The sequence below is a fragment of the Diabrotica virgifera genome, chromosome 5, assembly GCF_917563875.1.
Source record: "Diabrotica virgifera virgifera chromosome 5, PGI_DIABVI_V3a".
Classification (NCBI taxonomy): Eukaryota; Metazoa; Arthropoda; class Insecta; order Coleoptera; family Chrysomelidae; genus Diabrotica; species Diabrotica virgifera.
The window spans coordinates 242,435,949-242,457,404 of NC_065447.1; the positions used below are offsets into that span (position 1 = coordinate 242,435,949).

General features: G+C 33.0%; 1 protein-coding gene across 2 annotated transcripts in view; it reads right to left on the reverse strand.

Annotated features, from left to right (window-relative positions):
• The window catches only part of LOC114325122 (cadherin-23), a 232,050-nt gene that overhangs the window by 123,972 nt on the left and 86,622 nt on the right, over window positions 1-21,456 (reverse strand). For both annotated transcript variants that reach the window (XM_050650944.1, XM_050650945.1), the window contains exons 8-10: window positions 19,668-19,749; window positions 15,749-16,080; window positions 9,957-10,136 (exon numbers count right to left, since the gene is read on the reverse strand). In XM_050650944.1, coding sequence (XP_050506901.1) covers window positions 9,957-10,136; window positions 15,749-16,080; window positions 19,668-19,749 — 594 coding nt within the window. The remainder of the gene's footprint in view (window positions 1-9,956; window positions 10,137-15,748; window positions 16,081-19,667; window positions 19,750-21,456) is intronic.

Genomic DNA, 21,456 nt, shown 5'->3' on the forward strand with positions numbered 1-21,456 from the left:
GTACCGAAAAGCCAAATTTATCTTTGACTGAAACTACCGCAATATTACTCTTAAACAGCTAAATACGAACATTCACGATGGTCAAGAAATTTATTGACCTCACTGTGAGAATACAGCACTGGGAATCCGAACGTTCACGAAAATACGCACTTATATGCAAGTTGGTACCAAATCGTGGTCATTGACCGTAGACCGTAGGTATCGTTTTCGTTGTTGAGACTAAAATCTCTCAGTTTCTATCTTATCTACGGTTGAGACGTGACTATCTACGCAGGGAGTAAGATTAGTTCGGAATTTACAAAGTTAAGTTAAGTGCGTTCGTGAGATTAATATTATTTTATTATAGATTTTTATAAAATGTCGGTAGTGGTTAGTATAAATGAACTCCAACGCCAAATGAAATTAAATTTTAATGAACGTTTGAAGTGATGTATGATCGTGAAGATTTTGATAAAAACAGAGGGATTATTTCAATTCTACAGTTACTCATAAATAACAATTTATGTGATACCTTTTCTGAATGTGTAAAATTATTGAACGTTTTATGTACTTTGCCGATGACTACAGTGGAAAGTGAACGTTGCTTTTCTACGTTAAAACGCATAAGACGTTTTTAAGAAATACTATGGGAGAGGACAGGTTGTGTGCTTTAGCTATGGTAACTATGGAGAAATCTTTAATTCGAAGGATCACAAATTTCAACGAGCAAGTGATCGATCATTTCGCAAAATCTAAGGCCAGAAGAATCGATTTACTTTTTAAATCCGCATAAAAATGTAAGTTTTTATCTATTTTAGGTTTTGAGTTTAAGTAGTTTGTTGATATTCTGGCTGTTATAATTACATATTATATCATACTATTTATCTGATTTATTTGAAAATTAGTAATGAAGACTTGTTCCTTTTACTTATTTCATATTTATTTGTCAAATAAAGATACGCTTAAATTTAAACAACATATTGCAAAATAAGTTATAAGAAACCAATACAGATGATGGAATAAGAAATTATTTAAAATGGGATTTGTAGGTCTTGTTTTTCCAAAAAAATCTTGAACCACCGGATATGACCTCCCCCTTCACTTACAGACCAGCCGCCACTGATATTGAATATCAATGGGCTGAGCGAGTCTCCTTGGTGAATTTATCCTTTTAGTTTTATGCATTCTGTTTCTCCTATATACATAAATCTCATTTACTTCAAACTATATACCTATAATATATAACCTATAAAAAAAAACCTTGATTTGATCTATTTTAAAGTCTAAAAAATGGGGAAAATTCCAAAAAATAGTTGGAGAAATGGGGAATATAATTGTAAAAAAGCAGAAATATATTTTTTGATAAAATACATAAAATAAAAAATCAGACCTGCAGTCATCTTAAAAAAAGACAAAAAGGTAGGTCATATACTAAATCACATAATCTGGGATCAAAAATGGTTTGATTGAACCTACTTTACCTTATGTGTACTTATTATAAAAAAGTTGCAGCCCTTTGAAGTTACAAAATTCAAATCGATTTTTTACAATATATCATAAACTGTTTTTATCGATATATTTTGAAAATTTGTAAAATCCACCACAAATTTGTAAATAGTAAAGTAAGATTATTAAATAGATATTAAATAGATTAATAGTTAAATAAGAGACCTAGTAATAGTGCGAAAATTTATTTAAATTTACATTTTGCAAGGTATTCAGAAATTTTGAAATATTTTAAAAAAGAAGCCGCATTTCGATAAAAGCTGGCATACCTAAAAATTACTAAGAGGCAAAAAGTTTTAAAAACATTGTTAACTTATGGTAGCACAATAATAATTTAATTGGAACGTACACAAACATCTGGGAGGGAGGTCTAAGGGAACAAAACCCCCAAAAATTTTAATGGGGTGCATAAATTTCGCCGTTACTTTTTAGGCGCGATTGGTAGTGAATTTTTATTATTCTGCGCGCATGCGCACACAGACAGTATGGAGTTCGTTGCTAAATGTTTTAAGTTACTATGTATGTATTATAGTCCAAAAAATATGTGAAAACAATATAGTAGTATTTTCAGTAAATATATTTATTTTAATATTTGTATCTTTGGATTTGTCTACCTCGGGAATAAGATCATCATCATCATCATGGCTTATTCACTCCTGGCGGAGTGTTTGCCGCCCTTTTGTGCTCTCTGATTTATTTGTTGCGGAGAATCAGTCCGCTGTTGTCTTTTATTATTATAGCAGCCTGTGTGACTTGGCTTTGTCTACAACTTTCCTCCATTCTTTCCAGTCCTTACAACGCTCCTTCCAATTGTAGATTCTCAGCTTCTTTATGTCTCCTAAGACTTGATCTCCCCATCTTGTTTTGGGTCTTCCCTTTGGTCTCTTTGTTGTTGGTCTCCAGCCAGTTATTCGCTTTAGCGTAGAGTCTGGGTTAGCTCTTTCTGTGTGTCCCAGCCACCTGAGCCTCTGCGCCTTCACGAACTTGATTATGTCTTCACCCTGGATAACTTCTTTAATTTCTTCATTTGTTAATCTTCTAAATTAGCCTACACTTATCCTCACCGGTCCCATTATTCGTCGAATTATCTTTCTCTCTAAGATTTCTAATCTCATTTCATCTTTTTATGTTAGGCACATCTTCTCTGCACCATAGGTGATCGCTGGCCTGATTGCAGTCTTGTAAATTTTTAATTTGGTTGTCTTACTAATGTGTTTTTCTTTCAAGAATTTTTGGTAGTTCCAATAGGTTTTATTACCCAGTAGGATACGTTCATATATTTCATCCGTTCTATCATTTCTGTCATTCACCATCACTCCCAAATATTTGAAACGGTGTACTCTTTCAAATGTATATGCTCCAAGCTAACTTTCTTCCTCGATGTTCGTATTCTCTCTTGAGCACTTGAGGTATTTCGTTTTGCTTTGGTTTATTACTAGCCCTCTCTTCTTTGCTTCTTTATCTAGTATTAATATTATATTCTGCATGGTTTTTAAATCTCTAGTAACCAGTGCAATATCGTCTGCATACGCTATCAGTTGGGCTGACGATTCGATAATTGTTCCCCTAATTTTGGCTGCTCTTACTGCACCCTCTATGACAATGTTAAATAATGTTGTTGATAGGGAGTCTTCCTGTCTGACACCTACCTCCATTTGTACTTCATCTGACGGGCCTTCCCTTGTTAAGATTCGTGCATTGGATTCCTTCATCGTCATTTTCGTGAGACTTATTACTAGTTTTTCTTGAATGCCTAGTTGCTTCATATGATTAATTAGCTCCTCCCTTATTACACTGTCAAAGGCTTGCTTGTAGTCAATAAACAGTATATGTAGATCTATTCCATGCTCGTAACTTTTTCCGACGATTTGCGTTACAATTTGTATTGCATCTATTGTTGACTTACCTTCTCTCAATCCATGTTGGTATTCACCTATTTTTGTTCTCGTTTCTTTTTCTATTCTTTGTCTGATCAAATTAGTTAATATTTTGTACATTGTATTTAATAGCGTGATTCCCCTGTAGTAAGTGCATTTCGTCTTGTCACCTTTTTTAGGGATTGGTGTTATCAGACCGCAATTCCAGTCGTTCGGCATGCGTTCTTCTTCCCATATTCGTTCTATCAGCTTGTGGATTCTGTGGGCTAGTTCCTCTCCCCCTTTCTTGAAGAACTCATTTATAATGTCGTCTGGTCCTGCTGCTTTCCTTGTCTTTAATCTGTTTATGGTCGCCAATGCTTCGTTGTATGAGGGAGGCTCTGATTGTTCTTCATTCCTATTTTCTGTTTGTTCTTCATTTTCTGCATTTTTAGCATCGCCTTTCTTTTTGAACAAATCTCTATAGTGTGCTTCCCATTCCTTTTTTCCAATATGTGCCGGTATCTTTTTCTTATTATGTGCTTTTTTGTGTTTATATAGTCTTGCATTATCGTTACTATTAGATTCGAGTTCCAGTAGTAAGTCTTCAATCCATTTCTTCTTTTTAGTTCTGCAACATTTGTCTGACTCTTTCTTTTTCTCTTTATAGTGTAGGAGATCTTCTTGTTTCCCTGTGGCCAACCACCTGTGTCTTGCTTGGTCCTTGCCTTTACTAGCTTGCTCGCATTCTTCATCGTACCAATATTTTCTTTTATTGTCTTTCATTAGTCCTATCGTCTCCTCTGCTGCTGTTAAAATACTATCTTTTATGTCTTCCCATGTTTCATCTATGTCCGATGGTTTTAGGACTAGTAGTTTTTCTTACAACTTAGTGCAGAATTTTCTGTTTGCATTATCTGTGTTTAGTTTTGACCTATTCCACCTCTTTATTTTCTTTCTGTCGTTTTTGTCTTTAAGTATCTTCAATGTCATGTCGCCTATCACCAAAATGTGATCCGAATCAGCATTGGCTCCCCTATCGGCTATCGGAAATAAGATAATAAGTAATATTTAAAGTTAAAGAATTTTTATTTTTCACTTGGTCTATTTGACACTATGTCTGAGAAATCTTGTAGTCCGCACCCGCACAAATAAAAGGAGTATAGCTAAGTGGTAGATCGTTTGAATGGAGATCAAGAGGTCCCCGGTTCGAATCCGGGTGTTTTCTATTTTTTCTTTAAATTTTTGGTATTGTTTTAATAAAAATGTTTGAAAAGGTTTGAAAAGTAGCAAGTATTAAAATTAGTTTAATCTTTAAATAAAATATAAATACACTGTTCGAAATATATTTATTTCGTTGAAATCATATAATAGAAGTAGTCCAGGGTAATACGGTTTTTTCCATGACACTCGAGCAGCCAGGGTACTGAAGCGTTTTTTCGACAGGTAGTACCTATAAGAGCAAATTGTAACTATTTCCTGCGTAGGATCTGACGGCCATTTTTATTTATAAACAATTTAGTGTTAAAAAATGGCATTTTTCCCTTTTTTTTTTAAATCAATGGAAAACAGTGAAACTTATAGTTTTTTTAGACCAAATATCTTTGAGATTATGGAAAATGCTTTAAAATGACGTATTACAAAGTTTGATATACTTATTTATTGTTAATATAACTGCGAAAAAAGGTCGGAATTGCAAAAAAATTAATTTCGCAATATCTGTTGTAAAAATTAGTGTACAGCTTTGAAATTTTTGTCATATAAGGGTTCTTTTGTGCCTAATATGTGATAAAAATTTAAAAGCGATTCATTCAATTGTTTAAATTTTATTCAAATTGTTTATCACAGAGAGCATTTTTTTTGCAATAACATAAGTCAGAAAAAAATGACGCTAGAACCATTCCACAGGTGTCAAATGAAAGAGTAGGAGCTATATTTTCAACTTGGTTTAAAAAAAAGCGAATAAAATTGGTAATAAATAATTATGCAAAAGAATCGTAAATCTTTCCTTATCAACTTTTTATTTTGTTATATAAGAAATTATATATATTAATTACATTTTATTATCAATTATGATATAAATAACATTACTTGGTAGTTGTGGACTTAAAATAGGGTGAAAAAGTTAATTTTTTTGAAAAAAGTTTTTCAAAAAGTTTATAAGGAAAGATTTACGATACTTTTGCATAATTATTTATTACTAATAAATGCATTTTTTATTCGCTTTCTTTAAACCAAGTTGAAAATATAGCTCATGCTCTTCCATTTGACACCTGTGGAATGGTTCTAACGTCATTTTTTTCTGACTTATGTTATTGCAAAAAAAATGCTCCCTGAGATAAACAATTCGAATAAAATTTAAACAATTGAATGAATCGCTTTGAAATTTTTATCACATATTAAGCACCAAATTACCCTCATTTGACAAAAATTTCAAACCTGTACCTACACTAATTTTTACAGCAGTTATTGCGAAAATAATTTTTTTTGCAATTCCGACCTTTTTTCGCAATTATATTAACAATAAATGAGTATATCAAACTTTGTAATATGTCATTTTAAAGCTTTTTCCATAATCTCAAAGATATTTGTACTAAAAAAATCATAAGTTTCACTGTTTTCCATTGATTTGAAAAAAAAAGGGAAAAATGCCATTTTTTGACAGTTAATTGTTTATAAATAAAAATGGCCGCCAGATCCTACGCAGGAAATAGTTACAATTTGTTCCTATAGGTATTACTTGTTGAAAAAACGCTTCAGTACCCTGGCTGCTGAGGTGTCACGAACAGGGTATATTTTTGTCTTATTACCCTGGCCTAAAGTATAACTTCTTACGTCCGTACAAAGTACAAACACACATTCTTTTTTTTAAGATGTTCCTGCCATAAGAAAGCCACAATCCATTTTCAATAATAATATAAAATCTCAACAATAAAAAAAAAATGTGTGTGTACTTTGTACGCACGTAAGAAGTTATACTTCTATTATATAATTTCAAAGAAATAAATATACTTAACAGGTTATTTGTATTTTATTTAAATATTAAACTAACTTTCTTATCTACCACTTCTTAAAAAATTTTATTAAAAATATTACCTACCAAAAATTAAAAAAAAATATATAAATCGTCCGGGATTTGAACCCGGGACCTCTCGATCTCCGATCACACGCTCGACCACTGAGCTATATTACCTTTGCTTTGACAGGTTAAAAGATTTCTCATACATACTGACAAATTAAATGGACCAATAATTGAAGTTTACAAAAATACTTATATTTATAATATACTTACTAATATTATAAAATATCTAATTCCCGAGGAAGACAAATCCAAAGACACAAAAATTATAATAAATAATACATTTACTAAAAACACTAATATATCCTTTTAATGACTTATTTGCGCTGACAGCGCTGATACATACATATCTTGAAAGATTAGCAACGAACTACATACTGTCTGTGTGCGCATGCGCCCGGCATTATAAAATTTCACTCGCGAGCGTAAAGAAGTATAACTTCAAAAACAGTTTTCGATATACTGAAAAAAATAGATTTTCATTTTGTAACTTCAAAGGGTTGTAACTTTTTTATGCGATCATTTGTACTAAGGTAAGTTAGGTGTAATCGAACTACACTGCGGTGCAAAAAAATCGATCCACTAAAAATTTGGTCATTTTTGATGTTTTGAAGTTCCTAAACCTGTTGTCCGATTTAAGTGATTTTTTACCATATTATAGCCTTATCCATTGACAATATCGATGTAATAATATTGTTGCTAGACAGTTAAACTGTCATTGTATACCGGGTGTACGAATCAAACTGTGTTTTTTTCTCAAAGTTCGCATCACCCTGTGGACTATTCTAGCATTTATAAAATACTGAAATTAAAACCCAACTATAGCCTCAGGTTTTCTTAACATTTTATCTTTCGATTCATTCGCTTATGTTGAATAATAAAAAAGTTAGGTACTAACAACTGAGCATGTTCGTCATCAGTACAGGGTGTTTCTAAATAAGTGCGACGAACTTTAAGGGGTAATTTTCGGGGCATATGTCCGCAAACGCTTCGTTTCCGAGATACGGGATGTTCAATGTTTTTTTACAAACTGACGATTTATTTATTGCTTTAAAACCAGTTGAGATATGCAGATCAAATTCGGTGGGTTTTAAAACGTAGTGCCATTTTTTTGGCATACAATTAAGAATTTTATATTCACCATTGGCGTGCGTACGGGTAATATTATCGGTCATAATACCCCAGCAAACAGACCGACGTGTTAATTACGTGAATTTTGGGTACATTTGTCACCAATATACGTAAATTGCTTACGTGAATTTTACGTGAAAATTTGGTTGGAATGTCACATTGAAAATACGTCTTTAAATTACGTGAATAACTCGTCTTCAATAGACGTGTTATTTACCTTAAATAGCAATAAAATCTTTCGGGAAATTCACGTTGCAAATACGTGTTGATTAACGTATCTTTTAGGGAATGTATATATTAGTATTCACGTGAAAGATACGTCCTCGGTTCACGTAAATAATTCGACCTTAATTAACTTATGAATCACGTAATTATTATCCTCATAATATGATATAAATAAAACAAGCATATAAAGTATTAACAATGTATTTATTTAGTAGAATTTAGAGACTTTAAAACATTTGTCCTGTATAATTATTATACAAGATAATGAACCAAAAATGGTACCGACCTAAAGACACATTAAAAAATTTGCCAACACAAAACACAACACAGGTCACTTTTTATTTCGAGGAGGACACTTCGACACTTTCTTGTTTTTTCTAATTACATCATGGCACTTCAACCCTCGAGCAGTGAGGTAAACGTTAATACGAAAGACATTATTATAAATAAACCCGCCCAAAATAAAACGAGGGAAGTAAAGCTCTTCACGTTTCACTTTTTGTTGTGACAAATGTGAGCACAGCACACCCCTGTGGGGGTCTGCTGTGAATGTGAGAAGCCAGAGAAGCTGATATTAGAGGTAATGATCATCGATTATAAAAATCGATTATTTTTAAATTACAGTTAAACTATTCTACTTACTTTAAATTAGTATTACGAATTTTTTTTGTTTTTAAATTTCTTCTACTATTAACTAATTGGTCTTACTACAAATCTATTTCAATGCCAGAATAATATAAAAAAATAATCCTATCGAAACGTATCTATTATTCGATAAATCGATTAATTTAGTTTTCGAACCAACTATGTTATAGTCACGTGATGGTATTTAAAGGAGGAGAAAGGCTTGGTAGTACTTCATCACCGCGCGCGATTTGAAAATAAGACTCAATATCATTTTAGCTCCTGTGATATTTTTAAAGAAAAAAATAGCTTCAAATCAAGGTTGGATTGAAATAGTTATGCTAAATGATCTTAAAAGCGAAATCATAAACTTTTTGTTTAAATATTGGTGTTATTTACATTACTTTTACGTGAAATACATCTAATTTTTCGACGTCCATAAAATACAATGAGTAAAATTCAAGCGATACGTATTTAACCAACACCGTTGTAAAATTTTGTTTCCAAAATATTTCTCAAAATTTAACCAACGGAAGTTATTTCTGTTTCGTGATTATTACGTGAAATAAACGTACCTTTGCGATGTAACCAAAATTCACAAATATTATAAAAAACATGTACTATATTCGTCATTATGATTTTATATTATTCTAATGTCAAACATGTATAAAGAAAGCACTAATATATAGGTGTATGATTTGGCACTGAAATACGTTTTTTTTCCCGTCATAAATCACCGAGTTACGTATTCGTTGAAATTTGCCGTAAATTTAACGTAATTATCACGTAATTGGGCTCAAGTCTGTTTGCTGGGACCCGTTTGCGCGCCACTGGTGAATATTAAATTCTTAATTGTATGTCAAAAAATGTGCAATAACTACGTCTTAAAACCCACCGAATTTGAGTTGCATATCTCAACTGGTTTTAAAGCAATAAGTAAATCATCAGTTTGTAAAAAAAATTGAACATCCCTTATCTCGGAAACGAAGCGTTTGCGGACATATGATTATAAAGCAAATTGTCATTATTTTCTCATGTACAATAACCCCTTAAAGTTTTGCGCAAATATTTTAAAAACACCCTGTACTGATGACGAACATGGCCAGTTGTTAAAGTACCTAACTTTTTTATTATCCAACATAAGCGAATGAATCGAAAGGCAAAATGTTAATAGAACTTGAGGCTATAGTTGGGTTTTAATTTCAGTATTTTATAAATGCTAGAATAGCCCACAGGGTGATGCGAACTTTGAGAAAAAAATACAGTTTGATTCGTACACCCGGTATACAATGATAGTTTGACTGTCTAGCAACAATATTATTACAGATATATTGTCAATGAATAAGACTATAACGTGGTAAAAATTCACTTCAATCGGACAACATGTTTAGAAAATTCGAAACATCAAAAATGACCAAATTTTTAGTGGACCGATTTTCTTGCACCGCAGTGTATTTTTGGTCCTAGAATATGTGATTCAATTTATGACCTACCTTTGTGTTACACCCTGTATATGAGACACACCATAATATATGCTAAATTATAGAATTTCTTACATAATAGGAATGCTTTTTCCAAGTGTCGTTCTCGAAATCCAGGAAGGTCTTATTTTTCACGCTTATTATGAATGATCCTGTCTTGTAAGCATTGTCCGGTACTATTAGATAGGGTTGTGTATAATCAACCGTAGAACCCTCAACATTTTCGAGACTTACAGTGAATTGCGCGTTTTCGCCCTAAAATTAATAGAAAAATGTATTAATAATTTATTAAACAAGATTATGAGTCCAAGTAATGAAGCTTAAAATAGGACAAAACCTCGCAATTTTTACAGAATGGATCGATTTGCTTGAAAATTTGAGAATAAGTTGTGGATACTCCAACGATCAAAATCTATATGATGCCGAAAGACGCTTTTACCATCTCGGGGGTGGAAATTTTTTATTATAATTTGATCGCAAAAGTTGGTAAAAACATTCATTATAAGCAAAAAACGTTCTATACATTTTTTTGATAAAAGTAATAGTTTTCGATTTATTCGCTATCAAAAGTGTTAGTTTTATATCGAAAAAATCAAAAGTACCTTTTGAAAAAATTAACAAAACCGTTTTTTTTTAGTTTTCTTCAAGACCAATAATAGTAATCGAGCTATACTTATTATATGTTTGCTCTTCTTCGTCAAATGCTAAATATTGTAGTTTCAAAGTCAAAAGACGGGAAAACTATGCATTTTTCGAGGAAAACTTGTTCAAACTAATTTAAAGTATTTAAAAATATCTATCTCCAGAAATAAAAAAAGTCTCTAGCTCAAAAATTAAGTGACTTAGGTATAATGAAAAGAATGTCAGTCCCCTAATTCAAATTAGTCATTGACCTTATTTGGCCTTCTTTATTTATGTATTATTAATAGGTTCTAGCAGTTTGACCGGCTTAGATTCATTAGTTTTAAAAAAACTGGAGTTAAAAGCGAATAACGAATTTTTGTAGTTTGGAAAAATGGCCTTTTCTTCAGAATAGAAAGATTACCATCAGAAATACGAAAAAATGTTAAAATATAAAATTGTAGCCTATTTAATTCCCAAGAAACCGGTTTGGAAGAATCTTTTCTACGGCAAAAATTGAGTGAGCTATTGACAATTAAAACTTGTAATAACATGCAAAAACCACCTTTACCAACCCTTTCAAAGTCACCTCTTTCTGCGACTGAGAAATTTAAAAAGATTTAATACCTATAGGCTTATAGATCTTGTAAAAAATACAAAATTCTTTTTTAACAAACTTTCTAAGATAAAAAATAAAAAGTTACGGGTTAAAAAATTAACATATTTTTTTTGAAAAAAAAAAGGAGAAATCCAATTGGAAGCATAATTATGTAAGTTAGCGGTGTTTTTAGTCATTGGCCTTATTCATTCTTCTTTATATATGTATTATATTATTAATGGATTCTAGAAGTTTGACTGGCTTAGAATGATTAGTTTTTAAAAAAATTGGAGTTAAAAGCGAATAACGAATTTTTGTAGTTTGGTAAAAAATGACATTTTCTTCAGAATAGAAAGATTAGCATCAGAGATACGAAAAAATGTTTCAATATGAAATTGTAGGTTATTTAATTCCCAAGAACTTGGTTTGAAAAAATTTTGTCTACGGCAAAAATTGAGTGATAGGTCTGGATCCCGCGTATGAAAAAAAAGTTGATTAATAGCAAGCTGAAAATTTGTTAATAGCTTAAGGGTGTCTAGTCGGACAAATTTTAATATATGGGAACACTGGAACAGGGTAAGTTTTAATTGTGGAACAGGTTAAAAATTTGGAACGGTCAGACCACGAAAACTTCACATGTATTTTGTCCGACAGAACTTCCAGTTGATTTGTTACCCTTTCATTAAACTCTCATGCAAAAATCAGACTGCTATTTATCACCTGTCATAATTCCTGTCATTTGACATATTCTATGTGTTCCACTCATTATAATTCCCATTTGGTGATAAATAGCAGCCTGATTTTTGCATGAGAGTTTAATGAAAGGGTAAAAATCAATTGAAAGTTCTGTCGGACAAAATGCATGTGACGTTTTCTTAGTCTAACCGTTCCAAATTTTTAACCTGTTCCACAATTAAAACTTCGTTCCTATATATCAAAGTTTGTCCGACTATACACCCTTAAGCTATTAACAAATTTTCAGCTTGCTATTAATCAACTTTTTTTTCATACGCGGGATCCACACCTATGAATCGTAAATGAGTATATCGAAAACATTGATTTTTTCGATATACAACTAACATTTTCAATAGCGAATAAATCGAAAACTATTAATTTTATCAAAAAAATCTATAGAACATTTTTTTGCTTAGAATGAACGTTTTTATCAGCTTTTGCGGTCAAAATATAATATAAAATTTCCACCCCCGAAATAGGGTGGCAACCACCCCCATGGTAAAAGCGCCTTTCGGTATCATATAGATTTTGATCCTTGGACTATCCACTACTTATTCGCAAATCTTCAAGCAAATCGATCCATTGTGTAAAAATTGCGAGGTGAAAAGCTTCGGTTCCTGGACTATAAAGGAATTTGCGATACATTTTTGGAAATTGAAGACCCTGATGCAAGAAGGGGATAAATGTAAATGGGATGTAAATTTTACAGGAGAAGCAAAAAAAGTTTTATTTTTTAATTTAAAATTTATGTTGTTCATGAAGTAGGGCCGAACTAATACAACAGGTATAAATGATTTTGCCGCCATTCTACAGCCAAACAACAATGCTATTAAGGAAAAAAAAATTTGGTGCAATAATAGGATATGTTTAAGCCATTTTTGTACTGTAGTTTACAGCAGGTGCAAAAAGGGGATAAGTTACATTAAAACCCATTTTCAGAAGAAATACTTTATTATTAAATGTGAACTACTTATTAATAAAAATGAATATAAAATAAAGCAACGCAAATTTTAACAGAAAGTCTATTTCTTATACAAACAGGTATCCATTATAAACGTTTTAATAAAATAAAATTAATTAATCAGACTCATCATCGAACTTTGAAATGGTTCATCCTCACTATTTGAACTCATAATAATATCCTATGATCTAGTAATAATAAAAAAATCCTCGATATTTTACTAAACCGTACCTCTCGTACTAGCACTATGTTAACTCTCCAACAGTTTCTCGGTGACTACGTGACTTAGATCGCGTTCGTGGCTCGTGCAGATACCGGTACCTTACCCAATCGCGGCAAGCCACCGCGCACCGGTGCAATAGTGGGCAGAATAACGAATAACACACATATAAAAAGTAATTCAAAATTTGCTGCAAGAACGGGATAAGTTACACATTTCTTATACCGTTCTTGCACCCGACCATACCAGGGGATAAGTAGTTTTCTCTTATAATTTCAGTATATATTACCTGTACATCTCCTATACTTGCGCCAGTCAAGAACAGTTACTTTTCAACCTAAAAAAGCACCTATCTCGCTTTGGCAGAATTTGGTACTTATCCCCTTCTTGCACCAGGGTCTTCAATTATTATGGTTTATTTTGCATCGATGATTTAAAATGCGTTTATCTCGGAAACGGATGAGTTTGGCGAGATAGATGTAGTACCTATATCTTTTTTAAGTAAAAATATTAAGAGAATAAAACTTTTGATTCAAAAAGTATGTAGAGTGGGAGATAAAAAAAATTGAACGTATTAAATGAGCGCTGAAAGACGTATGTGACGCCGTCTAGGTAATACATAATTTTTGGTGACGAATTTAGCTTTCTTGTCAAAAAACCCCCGTTTACCAAATTTGGTGTTTTTATCCTATACCTCTCAGGAAATACTTAAGAATAAATAAAATAAAAGTTTAACTTTGACACCCTGTATTTCGGTTATTATCAACTTTCTTACTAAAGTAAGTTAGCTTATTACGACCTATTTTAACCGCAAGAATCTAATGTTAAGCTATGGCCCATTCGTTTCCAAACACCCTGTATAGTCGTCAGGGCTTATATAAGTGATTGACGAAATGCAGAAGTAAAGTCTGGCTAACTATTTAAGAAAGTCATTAATATTCAGCTGAGCGGGGTGCTATTGTCAGAGTTGAGAAATTCCATAAACAATGGATCTATTACCTGTTTCATAAAATTAAACCTTTTTTTTTTATATAATTTCACAACTCGGACAATGGCACGCAGCTCAGCAGAACTATATAGGGTGAGGCAGGTAAAGGGCCTATTAGAAATATCTCGAGAACTAAATGCAACTGATTCATGAAAATTGGAATGAAGGGGTTTTAAAGACTGATCTATTTAATGAAAATATTTTCATCTATTTGGTACTTTCGGTTATACCAGAAGTTGCTTATAACTTCGTTTTTTTAAATCGGACACCCTGTACCTATATTTTTCAATTTTTGGATTCTCCTTGATTTCTTCTTTATTAAAATATGAGGTTTTGTAATATTATACAGGGTAGGTAGTTTAAAAGATAATTACGTTTTTTTATTGATTTCGTAGCAACTTTCACACCCTGTAGAATTGTAGTAGTTTGAGATCAAAATCTCTATTTATGTTAAAATAATTTTTAATATAGTGTACTATTGTTAAGAATTATTAACATAGCTAAATTTTTAATTCTAGTATACAGGGTGGGTCGAAACTCGGAATGAGTATTTTCTGAGTTTTCTTAAATGGAACACCCTATATTTTAGTATTGTAATGAAATGATATTTTATGGTACTTTCTTACTTCTTAAGTATTCCCTATACCTAACTGCTTTAATTTGTGCTTAATTGTTAATCGCACCAACAATATTAACTACGTAGGTACTTTGATAGCTCAACCATTATTGGCAATTTTAAGTATCAGTCTAGTCTAGATTAATATGTATTTATTTCCGAAAAATTATTTGTGATTGAATATTTTCACGGCCAACCTAATAAAATTTCACGTATTTTGTGTTGTAGTTGATGTTTGGCAGGAATCACCAATAACTCACAAATTAAAGCAGTTAGGTATAGGGAATGCTTAAGAAATTAAAAAGTACCATAAAATAACATTTCATTACAATACTAAAATACTCATTCCGAGTTTAAGAAAAGTCAGAAAATACTCATTCCGAGTTTCGACCAACCCTGTATACTAAAATGAAAATTTTAACTATACCAATAATTGTTAACAATAGTAGACTAGGTATATTAAAAATCATTTGAACATAAATAGAGTTTATTATGTCAAACTCCTACAATTCTACTGGGTGTGAATGTTGCTACGAAATTAATAAGAAAACGTAATTATCTTTTAAACTACCTACCCCGTATAATATTACAAAACCTCATAATATAAGAAAGAAGAAATCGAGGGGAATCCAAAAAAGTAAAAATATACAGGGTGTCCCATTTAAAAAACGAAGTTACAATCAACTTCCTGTTTAACCGGAAGTAGCAAAGAGACCAAAATATTTTCATTACTATCTGGCAAACGAGTCCTGGCGGCTGACCTTGCCCGAAAATACACAGCGATAAATGCACAATACGACAAGGTCACGCGCCACGTCTCGCTTGTTCGATAGTAAATAGTTCACACCTCAAAACCCCTGTGTTCTAATTTTCATGATTCTCTTACCTTTAGTTCTAGAGATATTTCTAATAGGCCCTTTATCTGCCTCACCCTGTATATAAAAGGTTCATTAATATTCAGCTCAGCGGGGTGCTATTCTTCATGGTGTGAAATTCTATCAACAAGGGATCTACCTGTTATATGGAATAATCCCTTGTTTATTTAAGTACACATTTCCATGAATAGTACTCCACTGAGCTGTATATTAATTACTCTCTTAGGTTGCTAGCACAACTATATCTACTTACCGTATCTCTATCTGTAATGGTTGTGCTAAAATTATACGATCTCGAATAATTTTCCAAATAACTTAGTGTAACATTTTTATGGTCGTTATCATCGTCAAATGTTGTGTTCTTTCCGTCATCCCCAACATTTTCAACTATCCTGGGAGGATTATTGTCAATATCGATGATGTAATACTGCACTGTATTTACAGTAAAATAGTCTGGGGCATCACAAACATAGGCAGAAATGTTAAAATGGTATAGTGTTAGATCATCCTTATCTCTATCAATGGGATTAACGTGAATATGGCCTTTTTTATTGGTTTTATCGGTACTGACGTTTATGTAATTGTCTATAACAAAATATAAAATGATCATAATTTGTAGTAATCAAAAATAAAAAAAAACAATAGCATTTAACACTCTTTCAAGAATACAAAATAGGGAGAAACAAAGCCAACGCAACAAATAAAAAGAAGAATGACTGATTAAATGAAAAACTGAGAGATATAACAGTTTGACTGCCACAATAAATGTTTAAAAAAAGTTCATGCTGTCAAGTTAAAAAAAGTGCATCTGGAAACCAACTGAAATATTTCCATTATTAATGTTTCGCTAATTTTATTAATTAGTCCCAATTTTTTAAAAAATATGTGAGCGGTCGAATACGACCGCCGGCGAGCATAGCCGACATACTTATTCCCGTGGTGCCAAGCGGTCGTTCAGGCGGTCGTTCTGTTCGTTTCGAGATCTATGCAAATTCATACTTTGGTGAAAAATCCATATGATAAAATGAAAAATACAGTAATGCTTGTTATAAAGAGAAGATTCGGGGAAATGCAACACAAAATCAGGTCAAAAAAGTAGTAACTTACTGTGACACTTACCATTGTTTCAACAAACATTCCAAATAACTGATAATTTTTAATTTCTTTCATGTTCTATTTAACTTTTTTATGCTATTTAGTTTGGAATAATTAATATTTTTTACATTTTTATATTTTTTACTCAAAATAAACACATGTGAAAATTTCGATATCATCCAATCTCCCCTATAGTGCCAAAATGAAAACTGATACATGTATATGGGACGACTGTATGCCACAGCGGTCGAATACTACAATAAATCCGCTTCTCTACACGACCTCTGGCAAAACAGGAACTATATCACAGACTGTATCAAATCGGTCGTATACGACCGCCGTGGCATGAAGTACTTATTGAACTGTCGGTCGTATACGACCGCCTGGCAGTCAACCTGTTAAAAAGACAGAAAAAATTATAAACTAAACTAAAACAACCACAAACTGACTAATAAAATATAATAATACTGAGAGCCTGGAATAAGGAACAAATCCCGGAAGAGTGGTGTATTGGAATAGTTTGTCCGCTACACAAAAAGGGTGATCAATTGGAATGTAGAAACTATAGGGGAATAACCCTCCTTAATACAGCATACAAAATATTTTCGAGTATCTTATATGGTCGCATAAGTGCACATTTAGAGGAGCTTCTTGGAGAATATCAAAGTGGTTTTAGACCTGGTCGATCAACAAAAGTGCTAAGGCAAATACTGGAAAAACCCAATGAATTCAATATCGACACATACCATCTTTTCGTGGATTCTTAATCGGCCTATGATAGTGTCCTAAGAAATAAATTGTATGAACCCATGGATGAATTCCACGTCCCTTATAAATTGATAAGATTGGTTAAGGCTACAAAGTCGAAATACAGGGCGAACAATCACAGGCGTTTGAAACGCATATTTGGCTGCGACGGGGAGATGCGCTGGCGTGTCTCCTCTTCAACACAGCTCTGGAAAAGGCGGTCAGAGATGCCCGAATAGACAACAGAGGAAATATTTTTAATAAATCATCCCAAATTTTAGCATATGCAGATGACGTGGACCTAGTTGCCTGCACAACACGCAAGCTAGAAGAAATGTATACCATCTTCTCAAATGCCTCAAAAAATATGAGCCTGCAAGTAAACGAGGAGAAAACTAAGATGATGGCATCAACACCCAACAATAGAGCCAGAAACATCGGTCACCAATTCATGGTTGATAACCTTACCTTTGAAGTGATGGACAAATTCACCGGTTTAGGCTCCCTGATAACCAAGGAGAACGTCATGACGAAAGAAATCAAGCGAAGGATAATCCTAGCAAACAAATGCTATTTTGGACTGAGTCGACATATGGGAAGCAGAAACTTAAGCCAAACAACAAAAATAATCATATACAAAACCCTTATACAACCAGTGTTGACATATGGATCGGAGACATGGACGATCTCTAAGGCAGATGAAAACCTTCTGCTTATATTTGAACGAAGGATCCTGAGAGAAATATTCGGTGGCATCTGTGAAAATGGTGTTTGGAGGAGGAGGTACAACTACGAGGTATACCACAGATATAAACATATATTTGGTGGTAAAGACGTAGTATCTCTTATAACAATAGGAAGACTAAGATGGGCAGGACATCTAGCAAGATCAGAGCAGAACGACCCTCTTAGAAGAATCATTATGTCACAACCTGTGGCAAGTAGAAATAGGGGTAGGCCAAAACTCAGATGGAAAGATGGTGTAGATGAGGATGGGAGAAAAATAGGCGCATCAAACTGGCAACGGTTGGCAATGGATAGGACTGACTGGCGTAATAGACTTGGGAATGTCGAGGCTCTTTCATAGGGCTGTAGCACCATTGATGATGATTATTTACAGTAAAATACTCTGGGGCATCACAAACATGGGCAGAAAGATTGAAATGCTATAGTGTAAGATCATCCTTATCTCTATCGATGGGATTAACGTGTATATGGCCTAATTTGGTGGTTTTATTCATAGTGACGTTTATGTAATTTCTATAAAAAATATAAAATGATCATAATTTGTAGAAGTTAAAAATAAAACATTAATAGCGTTTATCACTCTTTCACGTCTACAAAATAGCGAAAAACAAAGTTAGCGCAACAGATAAAAAGAAGAAAGATGACTGGTTAAATGAAAACCTGGAAGATATTGAAAAAGACAGAAAAAATCATAAACTAAAACAATGGCCTTGATTTTATGATGATAAAACTGGAAGAGGAATATACAAAGAATGTGATGGAAAGAATCCTAGAGAAAACTGAATACCCAACAACGGAGAATACAGAAATAAAACAGCTGGGAATAGACGAAGGTAAACAAAACAGAGAAACAGACAAGTACAAGTATTTAGATTTTATAATATCAAAAAAGGGACAACGGAAAAAGGTATAAAAAATAGACTTGGACAAACAAGAGACTGCATACGAAAATTTAACCCCCTACTGTGCAATAAGAACATCTGCATAAAAACAAAAAGAAGAATATATAACTCCACTACAAGAAGTATCACCACCTATGGGTGTGAAAATTGGACAATTAACAAAAAACCCAAAAACAAAATAAAAGCAATAGAGATGGAATTTCTAAGGAGAAGCTGCAGAGGAACAAGAAGAGATAGAATAAATAACATAGATGTTAAGAAAAGAATGGGAGAGAACGCAGATATTATGGACACATCAAACAGAAGAGATTAACCTGGTACGGACATGTCAGAAGAGCAGACCAAAATCGTTGGATAAATAGAATAACAGAGTGGAGGCCGATAGAAAGAAGAAAGAGAGGCAGACCCCGAAGATCCTTCAGAGATAAAGTGAACGAAGCAATGGAGAGAAGAAATCTACAGGAAGGGACTGGCAAAACATAAAGAACTGGAGAGAACGGTTGAGTGAAGGAATGGAGTTGTGGAAGCCTTAGTTAATATAAACACATACTTAATGGTAAATACTTATATAGATAAACATAATATTTAAATTGCTTATAGTTACCATAGTGCTTAGGTATATTAATTATTAAATGCGAAACATAAATACTTTGTTCCTTCTTAGTAGGTATACTTACTCACCTGGTAAATCTTCACCTAGTTTTGCATAACAAATATCTGCATGAATTCCAGTATCTCCATCTAAAGCTTGTATATCGTAATCCTGCAAAAAATCGTAAATGAATACAAACTGATGAAAAGTCTTCTTTATAGAAATGTAATCATTTCAATTTTTATCAAAGAGTCTTGGCATTGGTCTTTGGCATAACAAATTTTGTTCGAGTTGTGAAGTATATGGACAAACAATAGATTCAAGAATATGATATTCATTCAAAACTTATTGAAACTTTAGTCCAAACCATCAAAGTTCCTCGTTGATGTCTGTCAACTTTTTGAACGGTTTTCAAGCGAGATGCGTAGCCACGTGTTCGCCACGCCCTCGATCTCCGTGAACCGGGTCGTAAACCAAACCTGGTTCCATCGGTTAACATATTGTTTGCCCATTCTCGTTCTTGCCAAATTTAATGTTATTAGACTGATTTTAATCTCCTTGTGCGATTCCCTCGGAAGAATACTGGAACTCAAATGGGACGTCTAGCGTGAAGATTACCCTCATGCAACCTATTCATCTACCTGTACTACTGGATCTGTTTAATGAAGTATATTAAACCGGAAAAATCCCTCAGGAATGGTTGGTGTCCACCTTTGTAACAATACCAAAAACAATATATGCCAAAGGTTGTTCAGACTCTAGGACAATATCACTAATAAGCCATACCCTCAAAATATTTCTAAAGGTGATTCATGGAAGATTATACAGAAATCTAGATGATATGGATGATACCCAATTTGGGTTCCGCAAAGGCCTTGGAACAAGAGAGGCATTGTTTGAGTTTAATGTCCTCTCTCAAAGATGCTTAGATATGAACCTGGATATTTATTCCTGTTTCATTGACTTCGAAAAAGCCTTCGACAGAGTCCGACATGAAAAACTAATAGAATTATTGAAAAACAGAGATATAGACAGACGAGACTTACGAATTTTCATCAATCTGTATTGGAATCAAAAGGCCAATATAAAGATAGAAGAACAAGAGTCCGAGAATATTGATATAAACAGAGGAGTAAGACAGGGTTGTGTTCTGTCGCCGCTACTGTTTAACGTGTACAGTGAAGCCATATTTCAGGAAGCGATAGCGGAACTAAGTGATGGAATCTCTATAAACGAAAGAATAGTAAATAACCTAATATTCGCTGATGACACCGTTATAATGGCAGACACCCTGGAATCGCTACAAGAATTGTTAAATAGAATTAATGATTATTGCATTCGATATGGACTCAAAATAAACAAGAAAAACGCTGGACGGAAGGGCCGCCCGAGAACTTTATCGTACCGATCTATTAATTATCGTTATGATACTAGATACTGGCATTCTATAAAAATAACAAAGTTACTCGTTATTTTGATATTTTAGAAACACCTTCTGTACTTGAAAGTATTTTATGGTTCTACGCATCATTAATTCCTGCATTTGAGTAAATGTTCGATGCCATATTTCGGGGACACACTATAGATGTATAGATTATTGCATAAATCAATAGAATATTATAGTCATACTTTCATTTCAAATTAGTTAATTTTTCTGAGAAATTAATAGTTTACAATATTTGCATTTCATTCTATTTCGATTACGCCAGTCAATGCGCGAGATTAAGAACAAGATATTATCTCCGAATTCTATCCTACTGCATGGATTGTAATGAAATTTTGGGAGTAGCCCAATCTCCTAATTCAAAGTCTATCCTATATATATATACTATGGCGCTTTTATCATGGGGGAGGTTCCCACCACTTCTCAGGGGTGAA